The 18,449-nt window shown below is 37.7% G+C and overlaps 1 protein-coding gene across 3 annotated transcripts in view; it reads left to right on the forward strand.

Moving 5' to 3' along the window:
• UIMC1 (ubiquitin interaction motif containing 1) overlaps positions 1-18,449 on the forward strand; it is a 125,118-nt gene that overhangs the window by 35,136 nt on the left and 71,533 nt on the right. For all 3 annotated transcript variants that reach the window (XM_026006495.2, XM_026006500.2, XM_072756532.1), the window contains exon 3: positions 11,857-11,941. In XM_026006495.2, the coding sequence (XP_025862280.1) occupies positions 11,857-11,941 (85 nt within the window). The remainder of the gene's footprint in view (positions 1-11,856; positions 11,942-18,449) is intronic.

The following is an 18,449-nucleotide window of genomic DNA, read 5'->3' on the forward strand; positions in this document are numbered from 1 at the left end:
CATCCTTCTTGGTGACTTTAAATATCTACATATTAGACTGAAGCAGATGAAGTTGCAGTTTTCGTAGGTTCAACCTAGGGTGTGATCTGTCCAATACGCTGGCCTCTCAGTTCCTTGACCTTTTGGCCATCAACTCCCATGGATCGTATCATCTCAGCCTTTCTTAAGTGGGATTCTGAGAGAGAAGTAGGCCTAATGCCCAGGACAATCCTTTGTATGTAATGAATTAACCTGTCCCTTGCATCTCAAGTGGTACCAGTTACGTTCCATCCTTGGCAGAAGTAAGGAAACAGCCAATTCATTTTCCATGTTCTCTGGTCTTCAACCCCGGTTGCAACTGTCAGTAGTAACTGTGCCGCTTCTGAGATCTCATTTTCAGATGTACCGTTCTCTGATCACCACCACCTATCTTTTCCAACTCTGTCCTCTAATGTCCTAACTCCAATAATCCTTCAGCCCCACTGGGACATCTAATTCCAGACTATCCCCTTTCCATTGTCCATTATCCTGTCATGGTCTCACTTCTTAGTGAACTTAGATTTCACGGTTATCATATAACAAGTCCCTTGAATATTTCTAAATTCTATTGTACTCCCTGGCAAAACCCAGTATTGGTTAAATTTAACCTTCTAGCTATTTATTACGGTCCTCACCTAAGCAACACAACAATGCTGACTGGGCTCACAGTATTTAAGGCTGTAGACCTCCAGTGGCCCCTCAGTACTGCCCAGCAATCATCACATGTTTCCATAGTCAGTTTATTCTTCTACTCTCCCCTCTGGGAGAGTCTATTTTATGTCTCTTCTGCTATCCTCAAACCTCCGATATCCATCCTGACTCTGGTGTCACCATTCTTTTTTGTTTTCATACAACTTTACTGATCTGTGATTTACATATTACGTAATTCACTAACCTAAAGTATAATTCAGTAGTTTTTAGTATATTCATAGTTGTGCAACTATCACCACTATCAATTTTATAGTATTTTTGATAACTGAAGAAGAAACCTGTTCCCATTAGCAGTCATTTTCCATTTCTCTGCTAACCTCCAGCCCTAGGCAACCACTGATCTACTTCTGTCTCTGAGGGTTTGACCATTCTGGGCCTGTTATATAAATGGAATCATTCCATGTTTGTGTCTTGTGATTGATTCTTTCTCTTAAATGTATTAAAGTTCACCCATGTATAGCTTGTGTCAGTGCTTCATTCCTTTTTTTTTTTTCTTTCCACATCAGCTACATCATTTTACACTTCCACAATATACTCGGATTCCAATTTCTCCACACCCTTGACAACACTTGTTATTTTCTGTGTCTGTTTTTTTAAAGATTTTATTCATTTATTTGAGAGAGGTAGAGTGGGAGCACAAGAGAGAGATTGCATGAATTGGGGGTAGGAGGGGCTGAAGGACACTCAGACGCAGGCTCCCAACTAAGGAGGGAGTCTGATGCTGGGCTTGATCCTAGAGCTCTGGGATCACTCTCTGAGGCTAAGGCAAACACTTAACTGCTGAGCCACCCAGGAGCCCCTTATTGTGGTTATGATTTGCATTTTCCTAATGCCTCACGATCTGGATCATATCTTTATTTGCTTGTTCACCATTTGTATATCCATCTTGGAGAAATGACTAAGTTCTTTGCCCATTTATTAATTGCAAGTCTTTTTGTTGTTTGATGGTAAGTGTTCTTTTTCTATTGTGCTTATTAAATCCTTGTCATATTTATGATTTGCAAATAGTTTTTTCCAGTTATTTAGTTGTCTTTTTCATTCTGTTGATGATACTCTTTGATGCCAAAAGTTTAAAGTTTGATAAAGTCCAGTTTCTTTCTTTTGATTTGTCTTTGTACTTTTGCTATAATATCTAAGACTCTTGTGAAACGCAGAGTCATGAAGATTGATCTCTTACATTAGGTTTTTGATCCATTTTGAGGTAATTTTTATATATATAGTATAGAGATAGATATGTGTGTACCCATGCATGTATGTTTTTATGGTGTTAAAATATACATAACAAAATTTACTATTTTAACCATTTTTAGGTGCATAGTTGCACTAGATATATTCACATTTTTAGTTGTAGGATTTCATAATTCAGCATCTGTTTTTCATTTATTTGTGAGAGCATGAACGAGATTGAGAGTGAGCATACACGAACAGGGTGTGGGGGAGAGGCCAAGGGAGAAGCCGACTCCCCATTGAGCAGGGAGCCCCATGCTGGATCCCAGGACCCTGAGATCATGACCTGAGCCCAGGATCCTAAGATCATGATCTGAGCCGGAGGCAGCTGCTTAACCAACTGAACCATTGAGGCACCCCCTCCCTTTAAAAGATTTTATTTTCTTATTTTAGAGAGAGAAAGAGCTGTCGGGTGCATAAGAGCATGGGGAGGGGAAGGGGCTGAGGTAGAGGGACAAGCAGACTCCCCACTGAGCAGGGAGGTGGATGTGGGGCTCCAAGACCTTGGGATCCTGATCTGAGAAGAAGGCATACGCTCAACAGACTGAGCCATGTAGGTGCCCAGTTGTAGGATTTCTTTATATATGTGGATATTAACCCCTTATCAGGTACCTGATTTGCATAAATTTTCTCCTATTCTGCAAGTTGCTTTTTTACTGTTAATAGTGTCCTTGTTGCACAGGAGTTTTAAATTTTATTATAGTCCAGTTTATCTATTTTTTTGTTGTTGCTTATGCTTTTAGTGTCATATTCAAGAAATCCTTTCCGGGATCCCTGGGTGGCGCAGTGGTTTGGCGCCTGCCTTTGGCCCAGGGCGCGATCCTGGAGACCCGGGATCGAATCCCACGTCGGGCTCCCAGTGCATGGAGCCTGCTTCTCTCTCTGCCTGTGTCTCTGCCTCTCTCTCTCTCTCTGTGACTATCATAAATAAATAAAAGTTAACAAAAAAAAAAAAAAAAAGAAATCCTTTCCAAATCCAGTGTCATGAAGTTTCCTCCCTATATTTTCTTCTGAGAGTTTTAAAATTGCAGCTTTTACCTTTCAGTCTTCGATCCACTTTGTGTTAGTTTTTGTATATCATTTTAAATAACAGTCCAGCCTTCTTCATTTGCGTGTGGCTATTTAGTTTTTCTAGCATATGTTGATGTTTTAATTCATGTCTTTAATTTTGATTGAGTTTCATATATAGCACACAATCTGGTTTATTTTTATGCAAACTGACATCTTTTAAACTAGTGTGGTTAGAACCATTAATATATTTTTTAAGGATTTTATTTATTCATGAAAGACACACAGAGAGAGGCAGCAACATAGGCAGAGGGAGAAGCAGACTCCCTGCCAGGAGCCAGATGTGGGACTTGATCCCAAGACCCGGGATCAGGCCCCCAGTGAAGGCAGATGCTCAACCACTGAGCCGCCCAGGTGTCCGTAGAACCATTAATATTTAATAAATTTATTGAGGTACTTTAAAATTTACTGTCTTTCAAAAAAATAAAATATACTATCTTTCAGATTTTTTTGCATTGATTTTTAGTTTTCTCTCTAACCTTGATTTAATTTTTGCATATGTAGAATACTCTATTGAAAGAGTCAATCTGCAGAGAAAGGTATAGTTAAATTCTATTGCTTCTCTATCCTGTACTGCCTATTCCATATCTATCTTCCTTGTTGGCAGTTTTATTTCTTGTTTTTCTTGTTGATGTTGCTTTAAAGGAAAATTAAGCCAACACGTTTTCTTAATTCTGCTTTTTTATATGTGAAATGTAGTATGCCTATTTGCATTTTGTTCTTTTTTCTGAATAATATATCCTGTAAGTTATTTTTTTCATACTTCTCATTTACTTTCTTACATTTCTTCAATGACCATCATTAATTACTTGAATCTGTTTTCCTTTGAAGATGTAGTGATTTATTTTTCTTTTTTGAGATGATTTTGTCTGTCTTTACTTTCCTGAGTTTTACCAACTTTGACTTCATTTGTTCTTTTTTTTTTGTCTGTTTATGGTTTAAGTTTTTAGTTTTTGATTCTAAATTTTTCTTAATCTCTTGATGCTTCTTTGTAGTCTGTTGGCAGGTTGCATTAATTTTCTTTTCTACATTGGTGTTTGGGGGTGGGTAATGTTCATAAACCAAAATGTTTTTATTTGCCTTTTTGTTTATAGCTACTTAGTTTGGAATTTATTTTTTTACTTCTATCATTTACTGAGTATGTCCTAGTTTAAAAGTTCTCCTTTTGTCTCTTTAGTAAAGTATAATTTCTTTTATGGATGATGATGTTCATGTTAGTGAGTGTTAGGTGGGAAGGATAGATTGACATGTCTGGTTTGTTTGCTTGCTTTTTCCTTTAGGAACCTTTATTTTTGTTTTTCCTCTCCTTTCTTTCCTTTAATGAACCTGAAGGATACCACTTCTGTTTATCTTCCTCTCTTCTTTTTTCTTTTTCTTTTTTTTTAAGATTTTATTTATTTATTCATGAGAGACAAAGAGAGAGGCAGAGACACAGAGGGAGAAGCAGGCTTCCTGCAGGGAGCCCCACATGGGACTCCCCCCCCCCCCCCCCGCCACCCCCCCCCCAACTGCGGGATCACGCCCTGGGCCGAAGGCAGACACTCAACCGCTGAGCCACCGAGGGATCCCATCTTCCTCTCTTGTAATAACACTGGCTCTCTGTGGTTACCACTTTGGGCTACTTTCACTTAAAAATTTTTCTCCCAAGTTTCTGTAAAATGCTGCTTTGTTTTGTTTTACTTGTTTTGCTTTAGTATGTTGCATTTGAGAAGTACAGCTTATTTTCCTTTTTCTGTAATAGGCCTTTTTGTTGGTCTGAATGCTTTAAGAGTGTTCTTTATCTTTAAGGTACAATAGTAGGTTTAATACTGTAGGTCTGAAAAATAATTGTTCAGTGTCCGTTTTCCCAGATAAATGGTGGGTGGGTACTTTTAATATATAGATTCAGATCTTTTTTTTTCTTTGATTATAGTTTTCTTTAATTTAATTTATTTATTTTACAGAGAGAGAGCGCAGGCGATGCCTGAGCCAGGGGTGGGGCAAAAGGGAAGAGAGAGGGACAAGCAGACACCTTGTTGAGAGTATGGAACCCCATGTGGAGCTCTAGATCATGACCCGGAGCCAAAATGAGGAGTTGAATGCTTGACCTTAACCAGTTGAGCCACCCAAATGCCCCTTTGATGATAGTTTTATTATTTTATTTTATTTTATTTTATTTTATTATTTATTATTTTTTTTTAAAGATTTTATTTATTCATGAGAGACACACAGAGAGAGAGGTCTAGACACAGGCAGAGGGGGAAGCAGGCTCCATGCAGGGAGCCTGATGCGGGACTCAATCCCAGGTCTCCTGGATCACACCCTGGGCCAAAGGTGGGTGGTGCTAAACCACTCAGCCACCCGGGCTGCCCAGTAGTTTTAATGTTAGTTTGTTTCACTGTTGTTTTCTTCTTCAGAGATCCTAGTTATGCATTTATTAGATCAGCTTTGCTTATATCCTATTTCAGCCACTTTCTATTAGATCATTTTTATTCCTTTCTATATTTCATTTTTTGTTATGTTGATTTTTTTTTTTTTTTTTTTTACTTCAGTGCCCTTACTAAACTTTGAGTGAGGTATGGTTGGTGTTTTTTTTTTTTTTTTTTAACTCTCTTCAGTCTATAGAACTGTTAATTTACCCAGTTTTTCTTTTCTTTCGCCACCCAGTGGCCACAGGGTGTCTCTTTTATGTTTATTTACTTCTCTTCTATGATTGATGTTTTCTTGGGATTGATATAAGTTTAGTGGATATTCCCTATTCACACTAGGATGGGACTTTTTCTTTCTTGGGGTGAGTTTGCCTGTTCAGAATTGGTGTTTATTTTTTGCTTGCGAGTATTTTGAAATTTGGAGGTATGCTGAAAATACAGGTTACATGCAATTTTATTTATCTCATGGGGGGGGGTTGTATAGAAAATATGGAAATGGATTAGCCTTACTATTTTGCTATTATTAGCTTCCTATTAATAGTAAATAGCCTTACTATTTTAATTACTTAGAAATATTTTTATATGCGTATTTAAAATTAAAGTCTTTGAGAGAAAGCATAGATCTGAGGGTGGGGAGGGGCAGAGGAAGAGAGAGAATCTTAAGCAGGCTCCACGCTGAACCATTGTGAATCTTGATCTCAGGACCCTGACATGACCTGAGCCGAAATCAAGAGTCAGATGCTTAATTGACTGAGCCACCCAGGTGCCCTGAAAGTTGTTCTTATAGATGGAAGCATGGTGTTCTGAATGGATCATAATGTATTTTAGTGTGTCCTTATTCATGATTAGTTAGGTCTGTGCACTTCACACAATCTGTGATGCAAGACTAGCTGCTGCTTAAAATTTCCAATCTCTTGGGATGCCTTGGTGGCTCAGTTGTTTGGGTGTCTGACTCTTGATTTCAGCTTAGGTCATGATTTCAGGGTGGTAAGATTGAGCCCCGCATTGGGCTCTGCACTTAACTGTGGAGTCTACTTGAGATTCTCTCCCTCTGCCCCTCTTCCCACTCATTCTCTTTCTCTAAATAAATAAATTAATTAATTAAAAAATATTTTTCAAAAATTTCCAGTCTGTCACAGACTGATACATTTTAAAATACAATAAAAGAGGATTGTTAGAAAATGAAATTTAAAAAGATAAAATAAGAGCCTGTTTCTTTCATTGTTATGTACAGCAGACATAAGGTTTCATTTCAATAAATATAATCAGAACAGGGGCAGCCCTGGTGGCGCAGCAGTTTGGCGCTGCCTGCAGCCTGGGGTGTGATCCTGGAGACCCGGGATCGAGTCCCGCATCGGGCTCCCTGCATGGAGCCTGCTTCTCCCTCTCCCTGTGTCTCTGCCGCTCTCCCTCTGTGTCTCTGAATAAATAAATAAAACCTTTAAAAAATATATATATAATCAGAACAAACATAGAAAAAAAAACAAAATTGGTACATGTTCCTTGGAATTGTGTTTATAAGCAATTTAATATAGAGAATGCCTATTTTACTGATAAATTTTTGTCATTCCACAGTTGTAACTAAACAAAGTTATATGTGAAAGTGAACTCTGTATTAAACATCTATAACACCAGGATGCCTGGGTGGCTCAGTAGTTGAGCGCCTGTCTTCCGCCCAGGGCGTGATTCTGGAGTCCTGGGATTGAGTCTCACATCGGGCTCCCTGCCTGGAGCCTGCTTCCCCCTCTGCCTGTGTCTTTGCCTCCCTCTGTGTCTCTGCCTCTCTCTCTCTCTCTCTGTCTCTCATGAATAAATAAAAATCTTAAAGGATATATATAGACTTTAAAAAAATTTTTTTTAAAGATTTTATTTATTTTTTCATGAGACACAGAGAGAGAGAGAGAGAGGCAGAGACACAGGCAGAGGGATGAGCAGGCTCCATGCAGGGAGCCCGACGTGGGACTCGATCCCAGAAGTCCAGGATCACATCCCGGGCTGAAGGCAGGCTCTAAACCCCTGAGCCACCTGGGCTGCCCTATTTATATCCTTTCAATGAACACTGTGTATATCCATATTTAAAGTTCTTATTTTGACAGATGAGCTTTCTTCTTGCTTAACAGCTTACTATTCTAGTTTGGGTTGATGATGATGCTAATGTCACAGGGGATATTGTATATCTGAAGCCTGTGTTTTTTTGTTTTGTTTTGTTTTAAATATTTTATTTATTCATGAGAGACAGAGAGAGGCAGAGACACAGGCAGAGAGAGAAGCAGGTTTCATGCAGGGAGCCTGATGCAGGACCCAGTCCCAGGACTCCAGGATCATGCCTTGGGCTGAAGGCAGATGTTTAACCACTGAGCCACCCACGTGTCCCTAAAGCCTGTGTTTTTAAAAAGATAAAATTCAGTGTGAAGAAATCAGTTTTATGTTAAGGAACAGGAAGAAGAATTTTTTAGCAGTTGTAGTAAGATCATAGTATTTTTAATTTTTATTCAAAATGAGCTTGAAAATGCTACATTTCAAAAATCATCTTTAATCCTCTGATTAGCCAGTTCCAGCAGTTTTGTTTTCTGAAACATTATAGATACATTTCAGTTATCTTATTATTACTATTGTTGTTTTTAAATTCCATTACAGTTAACCTACAGTAATATATTAGTTTCAGGTATATAATATAGTGATTTAGCAATTTGATACATTACTCAGTGCTTATCATGATAAGTGTAATCTTAATTTCCTTTACCTGTTTCACCCATCCCTTCATTCACTTCCTCTCTGGTAACCATTAGTTTGTTCTCTATAGGTAAGAGTCTGTTCTTTGTTGTCTCTTTTTTTTCTTTATTTTGTTTCTTAAATTCCACATATGAGGGAAACTATGGTATTTGCCTTTTCTGACTGATTTCATTTAGCGTTTTACTTTCTAGATCTGTCCATGTTGTTGCAAATGGGAAGATTTCATTCTTTTTTTATGACTCAGTAATATTCCATTGTTTATATATTACCACATCTTCTTTATCCATTCATTGATTGATGGCTACTTGGGCTGTTTCCATAATTATGTTTCAGTTATCTTTTTGATGAAAGAAATGGAATTCAGAACATGAATTTGATCTTTTTTGAAGTAACATAATATTTGAAAAATTCTAACTTTTTAAGGTTTTGGATGATAATGTTATGCAGATGTGAAATATTAAACTTATCAGCCATTTCCCTGATGTTCGTTGTAAAATTGTAGAACATAATCACGATCTGTAGAATCTCTGTTCTTCCAGTAATGTAATTTTCATTTCTATCTTTTCATCTTACATGTCATAGAAATTCTGTCCTTTGCATGGAATCATTAAGTTCATTGAAAATATTGAAAATATCAGAAAAATAAGCAAGTCTTGCTTTCTACTTATGTTGCTTATGATACATTTACATATCACATAATAAAGGAGAATGTTCTTGAGTTGAATGCATTAGCCTTAGTCTTATGTAACTTAACATTTCTACTATACATAGTATTTTGTTTGGCTGACATTTTTTTTGGTAATAGAAACTGCATTGAGTAACACTGTGGCACAAGCTTCTTAAATCTAGTTTGTTTTTCCCATAGTTACTTCTGGCTACATGTAACTTAAAGTTTAATCCTTTATGGTTTGGTACAGTTAAAAATTTAGTTCACATTTGTTGACAGTGAAACAGAATTTTGTATCATCCACTTAATCACATATTTCTTAAAATAATTGCTGTGTTGCTAATATCTGTGCATTTAAGAAGCTGCAGTGAAAAGAAGAAAAGAATGTTGTTGGCTTTGTTTTACTAATTGTTCTTCCATATCATGATCTCTTTACTGAATATGTTGAGCTATGTTGTTGAAATATGGTACTTGGGACGCCTGGGTGGCTCAGTAGTTAAGCATCTGCCTTTGGCTCAGGGCCTGATCCTGGAGTCCCAGGATCAAGTCCCACATCGGGCTCCCTGCATGGAGCCTGCTTCTTCCTCTGCCTATATCTCTGCCTCGTGCTCTTTCTCTGTGTCTCTCATGAATAAATAAATAAAACCTTAAAAAAAAATATGGTACTTGAGCTACCTGTTTGCCTCATATTCCCCTAGCATTTCCAAGCAGGCAGCTTTGAGTCTTCTACTGATTTCTTGACAGTTTTATATACAGACTCTCCCTGAGTTTTGATAGTTTGACTATGATTTTTTGACTTTATGATGGTGTGAAGTGATACACATTCAGTAGAAACTGAACTTTGAATTTTGATCTTTTTATGGGATAGCAGTACATGATATGAATACTCTTTTGTGATAGTGAGCACTGGCAGTGAGCCACAGATTCCAGTCAGCCACACAACCATGAGGGAAATAACTGATCCATTTACACCCTATCTGTACCCATCCATGCCTTCTGTTTTTCACTCTCAGTACAGTATTCAGTAAATTACATGAAGTAGTCAACACTTAATTATAAAAATGGTCTTTTTTTTAAATCATTTTTTTAAAGATTTTATTTATTAGAGATACAGAGAGAGAGAGAGAGGCCGAGACAGGCAGAGGGAGAAGCAGGCTCCATGCAGGGAGCCCAACATGGGATTCGTTCCCGGGTATCCAGGATTACGCCTGCCCTGGGCTGAAGGCGGTGCTAAACCGCTGAGCCACCCAGGCTGCCCTAAAAATGGTCTTGTATTAGGTGATTTCGCCCAACTGAAATCACGTTTAAGGTAGGTTAGGATTAAACTATGATGTTTGGTACAGTAGGTGTATTAAATGCATCTTCGATTTATATTATTTTCAGCTTTTAGTGACTGGTCCCTTCTGCAAATGACTAGTCTGCAGTTTTCACCACGGAAGTCCACTTATTGTGTGCTTGGATGTTGTGGCAATGTTAAATTGCTGTAAAAGTTTCTGAATGCTTATTCTCAGTTTCTATGTTTATTTTATTTTAAATATTTTATTTATTTGAGAGAGAGCATGCAGGCAGGGGGAGTGGCAGAGGGAGACGGAGAGAAGCAGGCTCCCCATGGAGCAGGGAGCCTGATGTGGAGCTGGATCCTAGAACCTGGGGATCATGAACTGAGCTGAAGGCAGACACTTAACTGACTGAGCCACTAAGGCACTGCTCTATGTTTTTTTTTTTTTGTTATGGCAGTAACAAGCAGCATGCTCATTTCCACTCATCTGTAGGTCATATTTTCAGTGGCAATGATTCAGGTTTTACAATGACAAAATGTTCTACTTCAGAGCATTATTGTACACACATCTTTGTGCTTGTGTGTGAGTGTATCTGTAGAATAAATTCCTAGAAGTGTATTGCTGGACAAAGATTGTGTACATGAATGATTTCTGAGGTTATTGAAATTTGCCCACTAGACATTGCATCCGTTTTATCCTGTCAGTGGTATGAGAGTATCTTTTTCCCTACATAAAGTGTTTTGTAAAGCATTTTATTTTTACTATTAATAAAGGTTTTAAAAAGTATATAATTATTTTGATTTACATGTTCAAAGAGAAGTTGAGTCTCTTGCCATGTACTTCGGAGCCCCTTCTGTATTTTTCTCTATGGGCTATCTCATCATGCCCTTTGCTTATGGAAGGAGGTTAAATACTGGTCTTTTCATTGATTTGTAAGAGATCTTTATATATAGTCCTTTTTTCTGATAATTATATTACATAGTTTTCCCTAGTTCTGTTGCTTTTTAAGTACTGATTTAAAATAAATGAGGGGCACCTGGGTGGCTCAGTGATTGAGCATCTGCCTTTTGACTCAGGTCATGATCCCAGGGTCCTCGGATTGAGTCCAATGTCCTGTGTCTCTGCCTCTCTCTGTGTCTCTCATGAATAAATAAATAAAATCTTAAACAAAAATAAATGAACACACTGACTTTAAACATACCTACTAATTTTTTTAAAAAGATTTGTTTATTAGAGAAAGAGAGAGAGCATGGTGGGCAGGGGCAGGGGTAGAGGGAGAGACAGTCTTAAGTAGAGCATGGAGCCTGATGCAGGAGCCTGATGCTGGGCTCGACCTCACGACCCTGAGATCATGACCTGTGCTGAAACCAAGAGTCTGTTGCTTAACTGACTGTGCCATCCAGGTGTCCCTGTGGTTCCTAATTTTTAAATTCTTGAATCAAGCTTTCTCTGAACTTGAGTGCTTGCTTACTGGTATTGTGCAGATGGCCAATTTTTACATGAATTTCCATGTGACAGATGATAATGTCAATATATTATACATTTGAATTTTTATGATTTTTATTTGTTCCAGATCTACATGTTTTCTTTTTTGTACCGTAAAGATGTTTTTCTGATGTTTTCTGTGAAATTTACAGTACTCACTGATTCTGCAGAGGCTCAGTGATCTCTATTAGTTATGGAAGAGGTAGAAAGATTCCTTTCAATAGTAGCTGGCCTAATGGTATTTCTTGTTTTGCAACAGGAACCAAAGGAGGAGAATGGATTGCAGAAAATGAAGACAAAACAGTCGAATAGAACAAAGTGTTTGGCTAAAAGAAAAATTGCACGTATGTTTTTATTTTTGTGTTGAGAGTGCTTTGAAAATTGCAGCATAGAATTGACAATAGTTTCTTCATTAGGAAGAGAGATCTCTGAGTAAGGATGTATGTGGTTCCTATTTGTTTTGGATTTCATTAAAGTTTTAGAATTCACCATTACCTACAGCTTATACAGTTGACTTATTATGGGCAGAGAGTTGAAATTAAAAATGTGAACTTCATAGTTAGGGACACTTGGATTTTGAATCCTTGCTTCCGCCCTTATATAGACTTTAGGCAAGTTAGTGCTTTCAGCCTACCTCTGTTTTCTTATCGATGAAATACAAATACAACACTTAGTGGCTCAAATAATGGTACCTACTATAATGGTACAATTTTCATCATGTTAAAAAACAATATTTAGCTGAGTAAATTTGAATCTGATTGGCTTTATTAAATGATTCATGAATCGGGCAATATTCCATCTAGTAAAACCATTTTTAAAAATTATTTATTTATTTATTATGAATATTATTTATTCATGAGCAATTTATTTATTTATTCATGAGATAGAGAGGCAGAGGGAGAAGCAGGCTCCATGCAGGGAGCCCAACGTGGGACTTGATCCCGGGTCTCCAGGATCACGCCCCGGGCTGCAGGCTGCGCCACCGGGGCTGCCCTATTCCATCTAGTAAATAGAAAGGTGCTCCTGAGGAATTGTCCAAAATGGAAGGTTTTTATAGAAAGGCGGGTTGGGCAAGAAAATTATTAGCAAAAAAAGAGAAAGGATTGTTTTAGGCAAGGTCATCTTCCCTTGCTGGGAAGGATAGGGGTCATATTAGGTGGATTACGTCATCTTCCTTTGGGAAATGGAGAGTTATATGATTATCTCATTGGTGCTTAATCAGAAAATTACTGGTTCATAGGTAAGACTTACATTTCTAGGGGAAGTTGAAACTCTAGTTAGGGTAGGTAGTAAGCCCTGGTTTGGTGACATGTCCTCATCTAAGTAACACTATTTGGGCCTGTGATTTTCCTTTCCTTTTTTTTTTTTCTTAAAGATTTTATTTTTTCATGAGAGACACAGTGAGAGAGAGAGGCAGAGACACAGGCAGAGGGAGAAGCAGGCTCCATGCAGGGAACCTGACATGGGGCTCAATCCAGGGTCTCCAGGATCATACCCTAGGCCGAAGGTGGCACTAAACTGCTGAGACACCCGGACTGCCCTCCTTTTAATGTTTATTACATTTATAAGGGAAAAAACTCCTCTGTGTATCTTCTCTGTTCTTAATACTTAACTCTGGTCATCACATGTGTTGGGTGTTTTTTCCCACACCAAGCAGTTTTCCAGTTTTCAGTCAGACACTGATATCTCAATTTAAGCAATTCTGATATTGTCTACCTAGAGATAGTATCAGATCCCACAGGACTACCTTTACTTTTGATGGCAACTGCAAGTCTAGGTCATTGCTTTGTGCATCTGACTGACTGGCTATAAAGAGGTTTAATGACCCTCTCCTTGGGTTTGATTAATTTGTAGAATGGCCACAGAATTCAGGGAAATTTACTTACTAGATGACTGGTTTATTATAAAGGATATAACTTAGGAACAAGCAGGTCAAAGAGAGATGTATACAGGGGGAAGGGCTGCAGAGCTTATATGCCTTCTCTGGCTGTGTCACCTTTCCAGTATTTCCATCAACCTAGAAACTTTCCAAACCTTATAGTTCACAGATACTTACAGAGGCTTCCTTATGCAGGTGTCCGTGATTAAATCATTGGCCATTAGTGATTGATTCAACCTCCAGTCAGCCCCTCCCTCCATTCGCTCAAAGTAGGGGAGATAGGGATGGAAGTTCCAACCATCTAAACCCACGGTTGGTTGGTTCCCGCATCCTTAGGGATTTTCCAAAAGTAAGTGCATTAATGTGACTCAGGTATGGTTGAAAAGGGATTGTTAAAAATAAGAAAAGTTACCTTTATTGTTCTTTTCACTTAGGAAATTGGAAGGGGTTTAGGAGTTCTGTGTGAGGGAACAAAGATCAAATATTTATTAGTATAAGTCAACAATAGCACAAAAATTTTGTTGTAGGTTTACTTTTTTGATTTTGTACTCAATTGTGAAGTTAATTTTTTTGGCATTTTAATGTGAAGTGTTCAAGCATTTCAGTGAACTTTTAAAAAATATGATAACTAGCTGAAATTTTTTTTAAGATTTTATTTATTTATTCATGAGAGACACGGGGCGGGGGGAGAGACACACACACAGACAGACAGAGAGGCAGAGACACAGTCAGAGGGAAAAGCAGGTTCCATGCAGGGAGCCTGATGTGGGACTTGATCCCGGGACTCCAGGATCAGGCCTTGGGCTGAAGGTGGCGCTTTAACCACTGAGCCACCTGGGCTGCCCACTCGCTGAAATTATTACAAAAGTTGGTTGAAGATAAACAAGGCTTTATTTCACTATTAATTTGAATTTCAGTAATTTAAGGTAGAATTCTTGCCTTAAAAAATTAACCACAAACAGTTCTTTGTTGTGAAATCATTGCATTATGTCTAGAGGTACCTGTCAGGTTAGATCTGTCAAATGTATGCAAGTTACTTTCAGTATTGAAAATTGTTTAAAAAAAAAAAAAAGAAAAAAAAGAAAATTGTTCATACAGGGCAGCCAGGGTGGCTCAGCGGTTTAGCGCCACCTTCAACTCAGGGCCTGATCCTGGAGACCTGGGATCGAGTCCCACGTCGGGCTCCCTGCATGGAGCCTGCTTCTCCCTCTGCCTGTGTCTCTGCCCCTCTCTCTCTCTCTCTGTGTGTCTCTCATGAATAAATAAATAAAATCTTAAAAAAAAAAAGAAAGAAAATTGTTAATACAATTTTTTTGAGATGTAATTTTGTCAATTGATAGTTAAGTTTATGTCATCATTGGTGGACTATTTATAGTTGTCTGGTTATTCTGGATCTTTATAATCAGATTGGGTTTTACTTTTTTATTTAGTTGTGTCATGCTTTTTTTTTTTTACCTGGTCTGACAGTCCTTTTTATCTTTTTTATGTATTCTGGCAACTTTTGTTTTTTATAATTACATTTAATGTAATTATTAATGATACTGAATTAAAATTTACCATTTTGAAAGTGTTTGTCCCAACTGTTCTTTGTCTTTTTTCTTCCTTTTCTGTCCTTTTTTTTGTATTTATATTATTTTGTATTTGTATTATTTTTGAGTATTATTTTGATTCCATTTTGTTTTTGCTATTGACTTATTTACATCTCTTTTAAAACATTTACTGGTTGCCCTAGAGTCTATAGGACACACATTTAATTAATCACCTTCAAGTAATGTTATATTGTTTCATGTGTAGTGTAGACTGTGTAAAGGTATATTCCCTGTTTTGTCTACCCTACTTTGTGTTATTTTTGCCATACATTTTAGTTTTGTATTTGCATATAATAGTTTGATACTATTTTCCTTTAGACAGTTAAAGATCCGTTAGAGCAATGGAAATAAAAAATAAAGAATTCCAAAAAAATAAATAAATAAAGAATTCCATGCTTTATTTGTGTGATCTCAAGGACTGTTCATTTCTTTGTGTAGATCCTGGTTCCCAGGCTCATACGCTTTCTGTTGGAAAGCATCCTTTAGGGCATTCCCGGTGGCTCAGTGGTTTAGCGCCCCCAGGGCGTGATCCTGGAGGCCCGGGATCGAGTCCCACATCGGGCTCCCTGCATGGAGCCTGCTTCTTCTCCCTCTGCCTGTGTCTGTGCCCCTCTCTCTGTGTCTCTCATGAGTAAATAAATAAAATCTTAAAAAAAAAAAAAGGAAAGCTTCCTTTATCACTTTTGTAATATAGATTGGTTGCCAATTAATCCTCTGTTTTTGTTTGTCTGAGAAAGTCTTTATTGCTCCCATTTTTATGGCAACAATTTTATTGAGATATAACTTATATATAGTACAATTCATTGATCATACATACCTTTATTATTTAAAATATATAGTGGGTTTTAGTATTAAGTGTTGTGCAACTGTTGCCACAGCAACCACTAATTTACTTTCTGTCTCTCTAGATTTGCCTATTCTGGACATTCCCTGTAAATAAAATCATATAACATATATCTTTTGTGACTAGCTTCTTTGACTTAGCTTAATGTTTTCACATTCATCCATGTTTTGGCATCATAGTACTTCATTCCTTTATTACTAAGTAATATTCCATTATATTGCTGTGCTATATTTTGTTCAGTCATTTATCACTTGATGGACATTTAGATTGTTTCTACTCTGGCTAATAAGACCAGAATTGCTGTGAACATTTCCGTGCAAGTTTTTGTGTAGACATATGTTTTCATTTCTCTTGGGTTTATGCCTAGGAGTAGAATTCCTGGGTCATATGGAAACTCAGTATTTAATTATTTGAGAAGCTTCCACAGTTTTCTATTTTTTTTTTTCTTCCACAGTTTTCTAAAGTGGCTCCCCGTTTTACATTTCCACCACCATTGTATAAAGGTTCCAGTTCCTTCACATCCGTGCCAACACTTTTTTCTTTTTCTTTTTCTTTTTTTTACAGTATAGACATTCTAATTCTAGTGGGTATGAAATTATATCTCATTGTGGTTTTGATTTACATTTCTCTAATGACTAATGTTGGCCATCTTTTTGCATGTATATTGGCCATTTGTATGTTTTTTTTTTGTATTTTTTTTTTGGAAAAGTTGATTCATATCCTTTGCTCATTAAATTATTTTATTATAAAATTCACAAAAAACCTATGTTAGCCATTTAAAATTTTTTTATCATGAAAGAGGTGTTGAATTTTGTTTTTTTTCTGTGTCTATTGATATGATCATTTGGGTTTCATGTTTTACTTTGTTGATATGGTATATTAATTGATTTTCTTTTTTTTTAAAATTTTTATTTATTTATGATAGTCAGAGAGAGAGAGAGGCAGAGACACAGGCAGAGGGAGAAACAGGCTCCATGCACCGGGAGCCTGACGTGGGATTCGATCCCGGGTCTCCAGGATTGCGCCCTGGGTCAAAGGCAGGCGCCAAACCGCTGCGCCACCCAGGGATCCCATTTAATTGATTTTCTTATGTTAAACTAGCCTTGCATTACTGGGATAAATTCTACTTTGTCATAGTGTAGAATACTTTCTATATGTTGCAGGATTTGTTTTGATAGTGTTATATTGAGGATTTTTGCATGTACATTCATAAGAGATAACTGATCTGTAGTTTCCTGGTTATGTCTTTGTCTGGATTTAGTATTAGGCTGAAATTGGCCTCAGGGAATGAGTTGCACATTGTTTCCTCCATTAATTTTTGGAAGAGTTGGTATTAATTTTTCTTTAACTGTTTGACAGAATTCACCAGTTAAGCCATCTGGGTCTAGGCCTTTCTTTGTAGTTAGGTTTTGATTACTGATTCAATCTCTTACCTGTCGTATTCTATTCAGATTTTCTTTTCTTGAGTCAGTTTTGGTAGTTTGTGTCATTTTAGGAATTTGTGTGTTTCATCTAAGTTAGTGAATCAAGTGGCATATAGTTTTTCATAGATTCCATTATAGTACTTTTTTTTTTTTTTTTAATGATAGTCACACAGAGAGAGAGAGAGAGGCAGAGACACAGGCAGAGGGAGAAGCAGGCTCCATGCACCAGGAGCCCGATGTGGGACTCGATCCCGGGTCTCCAGGATCGCGCCCTGGGCCAAAGGCAGGTGCTAAACCGCTGCGCCACCCAGGGATCCCCCCATTATAGTACTTTTTATTTTTGTAATGTCTCCACGGACATTCCTACTTTTAGTTGTCTGAATCTTTTTCCTCCCCCTGCTTAATCTAAGTCATAGTTTGTCAATTAGCAACCTAGTTTTTTTTTTTTAATTTTTTTTTAATTTTTTTTTTAATTTATGATAGTCACAGAGAGGGAGAGAGAGAGGCAGAGACACAGGCAGAGGGAGAAGCAGGCTCCATGCACCGGGAGCCCGACGTGGGACTCGATCCCGGGTCTCCAGGATCGCGTCCTGGGCCAAAGGCAGGCGCCAAACCACTGCGCCACCCAGGGATCCCGCAACCTAGTTTTTAAAATAAATTTTCCTGTTTTTCTATTGATTTCTCCTTCCTTCCTTCCTTCCTTCCTTCCTTCCTTCCTTCCTTCCTTCCTTCCTTCCGCTTTCTTTAGGTTTAGGTTGCTCTTTTCTTCCTGTGTCTTAAGGTGGAAGTTTAGGTTTGATTCAAGATCTTTCTCTCTTTTTTTTCCATTTGTTTTTTTTTTTTTTCTTCTCTTTTCCATTTGTTTTTATTTAAGTTCGATTTGCCAACATACACTATAAAACCCAGTGCTCACCCCATCAAGTGTCCTCCTTAGTGCCCATCACCCAGTTACCCCAACCCCCTGCCCACCTCTCCTTCTGCAACCCTTTGTTTCCCAGAGTTAGGAGTCTCTCATGGTTTGTCTCCCTCTCCAATTTTTTCCACTCAGTTCCCCACCTTCCTTTATAATCCCTTTCACTATTTCTTATATTCCCGGTAGGAGTGAAACCATATGAT

This window comes from Vulpes vulpes, chromosome 4, assembly GCF_048418805.1.
Source record: "Vulpes vulpes isolate BD-2025 chromosome 4, VulVul3, whole genome shotgun sequence".
NCBI classification, from domain to species: domain Eukaryota; kingdom Metazoa; phylum Chordata; class Mammalia; order Carnivora; family Canidae; genus Vulpes; species Vulpes vulpes.